The sequence below is a fragment of the Triplophysa dalaica genome, chromosome 17 (assembly GCF_015846415.1).
Source record: "Triplophysa dalaica isolate WHDGS20190420 chromosome 17, ASM1584641v1, whole genome shotgun sequence".
NCBI classification, from domain to species: Eukaryota; Metazoa; Chordata; class Actinopteri; order Cypriniformes; family Nemacheilidae; genus Triplophysa; species Triplophysa dalaica.
In genome coordinates this window covers 18,437,606-18,449,753 of record NC_079558.1, presented here as the reverse complement: position 1 = coordinate 18,449,753, position 12,148 = coordinate 18,437,606, and the positions used below count along the sequence as shown (strand labels likewise).

At 38.8% G+C, this 12,148-nt stretch overlaps 1 protein-coding gene across 1 annotated transcript in view; it reads left to right on the top strand.

Moving 5' to 3' along the window:
* The window catches only part of LOC130439453 (protocadherin-15-like), a 135,816-nt gene that overhangs the window by 97,874 nt on the left and 25,794 nt on the right, over nucleotides 1–12,148 (top strand). The window contains exons 25-28 of the mRNA XM_056772071.1: nucleotides 3,386–3,495; nucleotides 5,556–5,696; nucleotides 7,057–7,184; nucleotides 10,975–11,190. Coding sequence (XP_056628049.1) covers nucleotides 3,386–3,495; nucleotides 5,556–5,696; nucleotides 7,057–7,184; nucleotides 10,975–11,190 — 595 coding nt within the window. The remainder of the gene's footprint in view (nucleotides 1–3,385; nucleotides 3,496–5,555; nucleotides 5,697–7,056; nucleotides 7,185–10,974; nucleotides 11,191–12,148) is intronic.

The window sequence follows — 12,148 nt, the reverse complement described above, 5'->3', positions numbered from 1 at the left end:
TTTAGATTGCGCCCCTCCCATACAAAATCATTTAATAAAAATATCTGAAAATTAACTCTTTTAAAAGCAAAATTCATATTTTTTTTAATATAACATAAATTGATGTTAACATAAATTGTTTTCTCAATAATACTGTATTTGAAAATTAGAACTCATAAAACAAATGTTTGATTATTATTATTATTTAGATAAAGGTTAATGAGAAAGTTTTTCAAACATTTTGTACAGCGCTGCGCAATGCCATAGAGACACACATATAAAAGCTTATTTTACTGTTTTAGATTTTCTTAAATAAATGGTATGGCCTGTAGTCACTGTGCCAGTAAACACTTTTTGCAGGTCACTTAGTTGAAAGCAGTCAAAAACAGCACACAGTGTCTGTGTTACCAGTAAAATGGTTCAAAATAAGCATCTTGCTCCAAGTGGACTTCGTGTTTAGAACCGGCGATGAGCCCGGCATGAGAAGAAGGTGCTTTAACAACAAGACCACAGTCGAACATAAGTTGTGGCAGCATCTCTTGAAGTCGGTGAGTGAAGTTTATCTGCACAGATCACACTAGCTGTTCTCCGTTTCACATGCATAATTAACGCATAAAGATTATCAATCATAATTTTCAATCAAAATTCGCCGTGATGCAAGAAGCTGTTCACATGTCGTGATTTTTGCGCTCTCGTCTGGCGCCCCTCGGATCCTTTTGCTGTCGTCTACGCCACAGTCGGCCCTGTTCAGAAGGGTCTGATCGGGTGTTTGTACAGAGGGATTAGATGCATGCTACTGTATCATCTCACAGCCCTGAATAACAAAAGAAACTCAAGGGACACAAATTACCTTCTAATACAACAAAACAACAAAATCTGAGCACTTCAAGTCAAGGACGAAGGTGTCTCGCTGGAAAGTTTGGAGAAGTTGTGCGGAGTGCGAGCACGATTGTGTTATTGAACGGTAAAGCCGATTCTGCAACAGGATTATGAGCGGCTGTATTCAAACTGTCCTTGACTGTGATGTTCTGTCCCACAGCGTTTCACCTCACATGCTGGGAAATGCCTCGGCGCTTGATATTTGTCTTAAAAAGGTGTCAAAGAAAACAAAGCAACACAATCTGTGCAGTGGGTTTATACTTCATGTACTGTGGCTTTAAAAGTGCATTACACTGGTGATTTCTTTTAAAGGTCCAGGGTGTAGTTTTCTGGTGGATCTATTGACAGAAATGCAAAATTTCCCCTTACGTGGAATTTGTTGTGTTGTTTCTACAGTAGCCAGGACAATCTGCTCTACAGCACACTTTCATAACTTACGTTATCTCCTTTTCCTTTGGCCAAAAAGTGAAAACATGATAACATATTTGTCCAGTGTCAGCTACCGTAGTACATGGAAAGGTGAGGGGTGCAGTGGAGTGGAGTGAGCCGTTGGTTGCAGTTCGCAGCCTCACCACTGGAAGCTGCTAAATTTCACACACTGAACCTTTAACTAGCAACGTTTGCAATGGCATTGCTGTTTACACTGTTTACTCTGTTCATGTCATCAGATCACATCAAAATAGAACGTGACAATGTCTCTGAAAGCCACAATGTGTCCAACCCTTTTCAAATGATTTATAAATTATGGGATACTAAGGGAAAAATGGAAGTAATGTTCCCTCCCCCATCTGGAATCAGCATATGCCTTTTGGTGGATTCGCGCCATACGTGGCAGTCACGATTGTCCAGTTCATTTGTCAAAGGGAAAAGTGCGGGCCGGAGCGGAGGTGGAATCTCTCTTCCACAAGCACAATTTTATTGTATTATCTTTGTAAGATGTGAGACACATTGTATTATTTTTATTTGTGTGTGAGACACATTTTCAAGTACAAAAGTTGTTACTATAGGAATAGTATTAGAAGTTAAAATAATAAGGCAATCTATCACAAGGACGTTTTTGAGTCAACAAACAGAGACTGAAGTCCACCAAACTTAAAAAAGTTTAAGTCATTAGTTGCCAAAGTTACCTAATGAACAACAAAACAAAAATATTTTTGTTGACTGAACATAAATAGAGAATAAAGATTGATTATTTAGTCTTCTACTAAAACTGGACATGTTTTCTGCCTTAAACAGACACTTTGATCTAATGTTTTGATCTGTGTTGAGTCTGTTTATACCGGTTTTGCCAGGATATCATACACTTACACCTCAACATTGAACACACAAACCTCAACCATGGTTACAATCAAAAACCATCATTCATTGAAAAAAACTCTAAACACACGGATAACTAACAGGAACAACGATATTTAAGTAAAACACTTCTCTTTAAAAGAAAAGCAAATAAGAAACACAGATTTAAAATGCTGCAATGCATCTTGGGAACTTTCAAATTCTTGCAATAAGGTTTGTTCAGAATACACTGTTTTGTATGTTGGTCAGACTTTTTGATGCATTTTGTCAAAAAACTTGAGAATCTAAGTCCAGTCAACAAAATAATGTTTATAAGAAACATGTTTAGGCTAATTAACAAAAAAAGGTACATTTTCAAAGTTGGATTTTTTATAGTGCACGGTGAGAGATAATACGAATACGAAAATAATGACGACAAAAATATATTTTATATTATTAATATGGTTATATACACTAGCGTTGTTAACCACCACGCAAATACGTAGGGCCCTGCAAGCTTGGGGGCCCCTCTCGTGGCTACAAGCGGTAAAATCATTTGAAACTTGATTTAGACACTCAGATATACGCAATGAAGCGCAAGTATCAAAGTGGTGCTCCAAAACGAAAGAAAGCAAAGAAATCTAATACTTATTTTAGCAAAACAATGCTTTTAAAAGAAGCATGAAAAGAAGAATATTGCACCGTTGAATCTCTTATACTGTAGCTAAAAGTGTTCTGTATAATTATCCCAAAACTGAGAAGGTTTATTCTTATAACAAACTGTAGAGAATTTTGCGTATTATGTTGTTCAAGGTGAAATAAATCCAGTTTATATTTGTATATGTCTCATTAATTCCATGTACTCAATACTCCTGTGAAATTCAAACAATGTTAGACAATGTGTGGGGGGCCTCAGGTCTTGACTTTGCTTAGGGCCCTCAAAATGGTAAACACGTCCCTGTATACGTATATCAAATAGCATAGGAGAGCATTTTTTTTCTATAGGACACGATAGAACACATTTATTTGTCAACTCATCGTGATGTTTGGAGAGGATGAGAGACACTCACTTACAAAAACAGAAACAGCACTAAACCTAAATAAAAACCCCAGTGTTATTGTTCTAACATTTCATTCATCTTTAAACATTACACTCAAGGCACAAGACGCTGAAAACATTGCGATGTGACATGATGCATTGTGTTTACAGTGTTAATACATCATTAATGTGGATTTCTGTATGTGTACGCAGGTTTTCTCCAGTGAGCGAGAACGCTCCCGTGGGAACGGTGGCAGGAGTCATCTTGGCAGCCGCTATAAACCAGACCATCGTCTACTCCATCATTGAAGGAAATGAGGGCGGTGAGCTCTGCATTCATATACCTCCACTGAGCCCTACTGAACATTTTCAGACCAATGTCACCGACACGCACACATTCTAAAAGAGATGCGGTTTGTTAAATATATAGTAGAATCATGATTTATGAGCAGACGTATATCCAGCACATTTGCCATTTTAAAGAGCAGACTCAGATATTCACTTGAAGGAATGCTGTACAGCCCCGGTCATGCTAAACCGCGCTTAATCCTGCGCGCGGCACTGTGTTCACCAACCATTTTTTAGGCTGTGTTTGCACTATTAATTCATCTGCGTGTATTTTTTTTATCGAATCGAGAGGTAAACGGACTCCGGCAGCATGTGCCGCAATTCATTCTTAGCGACTTTTCCTCTCATACAGATCTCATGCATTCACTGCGAGAAATGAGTCGCGTTATTTCTCCTCCATAAAGTTCCCTGCCGAAAGACTGCCGGAAATGTCACATTGCTCTTTTATGAGTCGGATATTATTGCAATGTAATAAATTACAGTTTGTAACGCTTCAACCACGCCGTAATGAAAGCTCACATCCTCGCCGGGTGCATCTCTTAGGTGTCTGTAAGCTAAAAGTTCTGCGTCTGTTGTGTGTCACGGGTGTGCGCGGGCTTAAAATCCTCCACCTGTCTGCTCGGAGCCGGAATTTGCCGTCACATTTGAATACGTCGGCCGCTGGTTTGAAGCGATGGGGAAATGTTGTGGGACATTCTCATTAGACGGAATCAAGGAGCGTGCATTGGTAATCAAAAGGCTGTTTTCATCCGTGCGAACTAGAAAGAAGAGAGGAAGGACAAGGTAATCATGGAACCCTTCAAAGCGCCCGTATCTGACGTCTTCAATAGATGACATCACCTCAGATCACAGCTAATCCTTTATGAATGTTAATGAGACTCAAAAGCTGCTTGTGCACTTTGGACCTGAAATCCCAATGTAGTCAAGTGCGTGGAAAAGCGTTTGGGATGAGTTCGGAGACACCGATTTAGCCGGGCCAGGAATTACTGTCTGGCAAGAGTGGGGAGCATGACAAATCTTCTCCTGGATTGAGTCATTTCATATCATGTGATACATCTGGAAAAACAGTCCTATTTACAGATAATCCAGTAATCAAATGCTTTACAAAACAACTCCTTTCATTATTCTCTCTTTATATTTGGAGCTCTGTGGAGGGCTCACAAACGCTTATTTATAACAAATGAATGATACGTATGATCTACATCTACATGTTTGGCTGATGGTGAGACATATTTGTTGTCATGTCTGGGTGAGACGGGAACAGAGGACCCAGATGCAGACAGCGGGTAGTGGGTTAACACAAGACTTTAATAAATATTAAAGACAAAACAAAACCTGCGAGGGGGTAAAACAAGAACAAGGGTATAACCATGACATAGAACCAGGAACATGGACTTACTAAACTAGACAGGACTAAAGATAATGTTTGACATTACAAATAACTGGACTAGACTAGACTACACTTAACTAAACACAGGAACTCACCACTGTGATCTTTCCTGTAGCTCAGTAGTAAGAGCATTACGTTAACAACGCAAGGTTGTGGGTTTAATCCCAGGGGACATATGTATAAAAGTATAGGATAATGCAATGTAAGTCGCTTTGGATAAAAGCGTCTGCCAAATGCATAAATGTAAATGTAAATATAATTTCACGAAATGAACCAGCAGGAGACAGAGAACACAGGGGCGTTAGGTAAGGGATCAAATCAAGAGGGAACAGGTGTAGGGCATGAAATCAATAATGAGGAATAATCAGGAAACGAGGGGACGGGGACAAAGACGAGATCAGAGAGGGTGTATGGAAGGTCATGAGGGCCATTATTGCCTCTCTCCACATAAAACACGAGGCTCTGTCATGATCCTGCCACTAGATCAAGAGAAACATGACATGATTGGGCAGAATCATGACAATTGTTTACTTAATAATCGCTGTGAAGAGCAAATATTGATTCATAAGGCGAATAAATTACCAGCAGGGGTGGTCATATATTTGTTTGATTATAAAATGATGACACAGTTTGTCTTGTCTACAGGTGAGTTTATTGTGAATAACATCACTGGAGTAGTCAGCACCATCAAACCGCTGGACTACGAGAGCAATGGCAGCTACGTCCTCCGTGTGGAAGCCAACTCCATCAGGGTTGTGTCATCCAACCTACGAGCACCGTCCAAAAGTGAGGCTTTTTATCATGTTTTCTCAATAAAACATCTAATATGACTTTATGACCCAGTTCTAAACTTCCTCTGGGAATTGTTTTCATTTCTCTGTAAAGTAATTTTGCATTTTTGTTTTGGAGTCTGGTAAACACTTCATCAGATCTCAGGCCTCACATTGAGGCTGTCACTTCCGTCTGTATGGAGTTGATTTATAGAGATTTTCCTCTCAGACAGAGCATCTGTTATTAAGCTGATTAGACGGCTTTGAATATTGAGTGCATATCACTTTTAATATATGGATTATTCATTCATTCGTGTATTATGCAAGCAAGGTAATGAAATAAAATGATTAGTTGGGTCCAGTCAGCCTGTCATCTCAGCGGCTTTTACTGATTCCCAAGAGTGTTTTTAATACGTATATTTTAAATATTTTGATGTGTCACCGTTCGGTTATTTGTTGTAGTGTTATGGGGATGTCACCACAGGACTGCAGGTGTTTGTTTTTATGAAGATTTCATAAATATCAGTGTCAGTCGATTGATATCAATTTAATTATGATACACTTACTATTTTTCAACTCTTATGAAAACTTACCATGGTGTAGCCTGTTAACTGTCACCAGTTCTGTATACAGGACACATAAGCTTGCGTCAATATTGTGCATGTAATTTCTAATCGAATCTTGACAAACTATACATCATTGGATGATGATATGTATACTAAGACTCTAGTATACAGATTTCTTTGGTGTTTTTTTTTATAATTTATGTAGGGAGAGTAATTGATTCTTTTTAATGAAGAGTGTGCTTTGATTTTTTTGTAATCCTTTTGAGACCCGTATTTTTTTTTTTGTATTTTTTCATCAAAGAAAAACATAACTTTTTTTATTTATTTTTTACAATAAACCTAACAACATACCTTAAATTTGTGTGTGTGTGTGTGTGTGTGTGTGTTTAGCAATAATCAGCTACTTTTCTTTTTTCAAACGAGACCAACCGTAAGTCTGTATTCCAAAGAATTCATGAGTCACCTCCATTTTAGTTCCAACATATGTTTTCGTGTAGGCTCAAAAAGGGCTCCGACAGTTAACATAACATTATGGTTTTACTACAGTCAAAACCAAAAATATGGCCAATACACTTTTTCGTTTCATTTTCATAAGGGAAAGAAAACACATGTATGAACAGTAGATTCATTGATTATTTTCATAAGTTTATTTTTCAATGGTTAATATTCCCCAGTCTCACAGACCATTATTTATAAAGAAAAAGTTTGAAGATTTTCAGGAGACCCTATGTCTTGTTTGTATATGGCCCATTTTTTAAAGCTTTATTTTAAAGATGTTTTTTCATTATCTTTTGTGATGTTTGCTTGCAGGTAACACCGCGAAGGTCTTCATTGAGGTGCATGATGAGAACGATCATCCTCCAGTGTTTACTAAGCCGCTTTATCTCGGTGGGGTTGCTGAAGATTCCAAGACCTTCATATCGGTTTTACAGGTCCAGGTAATGTGTCTGAACCTCACTGTTTGTACTTTGCATAGTGTCACACCTTGAGTCTGCCCAGAGCCCTGCCCACTTCCTGCTCACAGCCCGCCCACCAAACATGAAAATGACAAGAATGGCATTTTAGTTTTGTAAGGTGTCAGTCAGAATTGTCAGATAATACAACAATAGCAGATTTGGCTGCGTGAGGTGTAGCCGGTTGGATATTCTGGTCTCAGCCGAGGTGCTTAAATCCGATCAGCCGGGGTCTGAGAGACCAGATCAGATCAAGAAGAGCTTGTGATGTGTAAAATGCCACGGCCGCAGAGACTCGCTGATACAGATCCCAACACAACTGTCAATAGTGTGGACACGGCAGCATCACATTCTCTGGGACAGAAAATCAGTCATCAATCAGCCAGACGACTGAAGTGTCTCTGCGTCACATCTCTGTTCTCTCTCTCACAATGATTCTGTGTTTTCTATGATCTCTCGTTCCTCTTGTTTCTCTCATGTGTTGAGCAACAGTGTATTCTGAGCTTTTCGTTTTAGGAGAGAACAGCCTCTGATGATTGTTTTAAACACATCAAAACTGCATTTGTTTATCAATGGAAGCCAAATATATATGACATTCTACAGAAATCTTGCATTCAGCTTCGGTGCAGCGGTTTGTGGAGAAGTTCTTTCTGACTGTCCATATAGAATTTTTTTTTTTACTGAAGTGGGAAAGAACTTGACTGACCTGAACAAAACCCTCATCTGAACCCTGCTCACCCCCTTTGTTAAAATACATTTCAGAACGCTTCCTTTCAGAAGCATGAATCTTTCTTTATCCTCTTTTGGCTGTTTTTTACATGGATGCAGGATTTTCTCTCTCATGAGAGCGTCAGTGTCCCTGTTCACATGTACTTAAAGGGAACCAAGGATATAGAGAGATGTATAGATGAATACGTTGTAATAGCTTTACACTCCTAGCATTTGTTAATTGATCATTCACATCATGACCCCTTTAAAGGATTTAAGAGAAAGCATGTGTACAGGGGTTGAGAATAAAAGTTTTAAACAAAACAATCACAAATTTTATCAAATACAACATTCATGTTCATATATTAATAGTGAAGGATGAGGCTCTGACTGTTTCCCTTTATTTTTCGGTTTCAGAAGAGATTCAGGTATGAGGCCAATTTGTTACATTTACATTTAGTCATAAAGCAGACGCTTTTATCCAAAGCGACTTACAAGTTGGGTAAACAGTGGAAGCAATTGGGTTAAACATTATGAAAACAAAATTTATAAGTGCACTTAAAATATGTCTCACAAAGCCTACTTCAGTGTACAGAGTTTAGTTTATCTAAGCTTAAATAGGTTTAAAAAAATAGTTTTTACATATTGTGGAAAAGATATAGAAATCAGAAATGATTGTTCAGGTGCAGACAGAAGAGATGTGTTTTCAGTCGATTCTTAAAGATGGCGCTAGAATCTGCAGATCTTGTAGCAGCAGGCAGATCATTTACACAAATGTAGAATCGATCCAGAGAAGGTTCGTGAGAGCAATTTTTTTACTTTTTGGGATGGCAGCACAAGACGTTTTTCGTTTTCAGAGTGTAAGGATCTGGGGGGTACATAAGTCTGCATAAGTGAATGAAGATCAGGGGGTGCAGAACCAGTGGTGGTCTTGTAGGCCAGGAGCAGGAACTATTCCACCCCTAAACCAGTAACCTCCTTTTTTCATGAGGAGACACTATCAGTCCATGATGTCACCCGTAGGTGTGTGAAGAGTAAATATTGAAGCCTAATGTAGGCAGAGCATCGCGCGACACTCACAGATAATCGTAAATGGACAAAGAGGCAGGATGTGGGTGGAGCTGACGTGCCTCGTTGCTGAAACAAACCACGCCCACTTAGCTCGATGTAATGGTGGTAGATATTTAAATGTTTACATCGGGTTACAGCTTACCCGATGTTCACTTGAGTTTTAAAACAATCTCCTCCCTCACAGTTGTCATGAGGGGCAAAATTACCTATATAGACCAAAATATGTTTTTGTACCAGGCTGTAAACATGTTCTTTGTGCTGTAAAGTTCACCTTTTTAACACAGGGCTCAATGAGATCCTGCTCTGTTTTGAAACCAGCCTCTAGTGGCCAATTGAAGAATTGCAGTTTTACTCACTTCCGTGTTGGTTTTGACAATCACAATACTTGTAATGCAAGATCTATGTGTTTTATGACATTCTTACATCCCAAACACAACTAATTGATTTGAATTTGTAACATTTAAAGAATACTTTCAAATAATCAAACATTGACAATAATCTATTGTATCGGGGGGGACACATGGGGACCCCCAAATAAAATTCTGCTTAGGGCCCCATTAAGGCTTCGGCCGGCCCTGCCGTACTGTATACATAGAATTTGAAGAAACAGGTTTCTGTTGTGGTTTTAATAGAATATAGAATTTATTTCGTATATTGACAGAACAGATCACTGCATGGCATTTGCATTGTGCACTGAAAGTTTCTGGCCTTTCAATGTCGGCCTGTTTAATTCCTCCAGCGTGACACAGACATGATCTGATCACCTCAGACCACACGCTGGTGTTCATCTCATACGGCTTTACCCTACTTACAGTTCACCAGAAGAACCGATGATGTTATCAGGTGACCGCTCGCTGTATAATGTCCAGGACTTTAGTACTTAAGACCCCAGACTGAGTTAAAGCACACAGCCGAGGGCGTTACAGGGTCACGTTTATTTCAAGTTCAGATTACCATCATTTCTGAGAAGAGAAGTTTAGGGGGCAGAGGTCAAAAAGCTGAATATGCTGCCCAACACACACACACACACACACACACCAGCGTACGTTTTGGTGGCCACAGAATCACTTAGGATAGTTTTTTGTTCAGGCTGCTCAGCAGCTCATAGATTAGACTAATCTACTTTGAAACCCCTCTTAAATAGTTTTGAAAATTGAAATGTCTTCCCTCTCTGTCAGGTCCAAGCACAGGCATGTTGCTGAAATGCCGGATTTTACTCAGAAAGCGTCTGTTCTCTTTCTGGTGAGATGTGTCACCATTGTTCATCCCTCATTCTGATAATTCCTTCATGTCATCTGTCGGTGTTCTGGGTTCACCATACCTTGTCAAATCAGATCTAAAGAACATTGCGAGATGAAATACAGAGCAACTGGAGACTGTTTAAGTCTCATCTGCGTTTCAGATATTTCTCCTGAGAAAAAGAGGCAGAAGTCTCACAAATGTCTCAAATATTTTCATGGATTTCTATGAGAACGCTCTCATTTGTTTGTGGTTTAATTTCTTTGTGGTCGTATTTTTTGAGAAACACCGGAGACTAAATTGATACTTATATGAAACCTACATGAAATCTCCTGAACTGAATATTCTTCTCTTGGGAATGTAAGTGTTGTGTCCGAGCCTATCCGCTGAATATAAGCATTTAAAGCGTGAGCTTTTGCTCTGCAGAGGTCTTTAACACACAGCGTGTGTTCATTGAAATGACTCTTCCAGGCATATTAAAGAAATCCTCATTGGTGTTAATGAGTTTGCGAGGGCCGGGGCTCCGCCTATCTGCCGAGCCGTGCATTTCCCCGGCTTGTAAAGAGCTATTATAAATCATAGTCACCGCAGTGAAGGGCTGAGATGTTGAGCTGTGCTCTCCAGCCAAAGTGTCATGAAGCTGGAGCTCTGAGCGCCCCCTGGAGGTCACTGGTGGAACATCTCGCTTTTGTAGGTCTGAAGTATCTTGTGGCTCTTTCTCTGGGAGTCTTTGACACACGTGTGTTGTTTGTGGCAGGCGCTGGATAAAGACACAGGGAATTACAGCAGCATGACGTACCGACTGAACATCCCCCCGACCGCCGACGGTAAAGACGGATTTGTTATTGAGCCCTTCACAGGCGTGATCAAGACGGCCATCATCTACAGGAACATGAGACGCTCCTACTTCAAATTTCATGTGGTTGCCACGGACGACTACGGCAAAGGATTGAGCAGCACCGCTCAGGTGGTGGTGAGTATAACGTGCAGAAAGTTTTCTGTTCATCCAAACAATGAGAGACTCAGGGTCACGGAGTGTACTGTTGTATACTATAGTAGTTACTGTAGTAAATTGAAGAATACTATAGTATATTTGAATTCGTAATGTGTATTCTGGAGGACTAACTCTAGTAAATCAAGAAACTCTAAAATACTGCAGAAGAACACTTAATATTTACCATAGTAAAACTATAGTATCTAGGAATTATAGTAGAGTTTAATATAGTAAATACAAGTATACTTCACTTTTGTTTATGTGGGATGAAAAATAAATGAATACAGTAAAATATGCTTTTATTATCATGAAAAATCACAAAGTATATTTTTAAATCAGAGTTAAATAAGAGTTATCAATACTTTGAATTATCTTTTTTTCGCTTAATTTTTTTTTGTGTTGAACTGAAAAGTTATGTTTTACTTTTAGCAATTTATGTTATGCACTACTGTGACTTTATTATTTTATTATTTTTATTTTTTTGTTGTTATGAAAGATTAGTTTTTATTTATTTTCTGCTAATAATTTTAGTGTCTTAGTATTTCAGTTTATTGCTGAGGCGACATTTCTAATTTTCATTTATTTTAAGTTTTAGTATTTAGGCCAGTAATTTATGTTATAACTAGAAATGATTTACTAGTTCTAGATTTAGTAAACTATAACAAAGTTGTTTTAAACAAAATTTTGGCAAAATACAATATAAGCATTTCTGCATTTTTTGTCTGCATCATTCCTATTCGGATTCATTTTGAAGCGTTGAATTGAAGTACTTCAGCTTAAATACACGTTCCCGAGGCCGCTTAAACACATGGATTAAACTTTAGAGCAGTAAACTGCAATCCATCAATGAGTTAAAGCGGCGGTCGTGACCTCTGTTAGTGGAGTCTGATTGGAGAAATGCACTCTGGGAAGCTCTCCTGAAGCTCATGCAGAACAC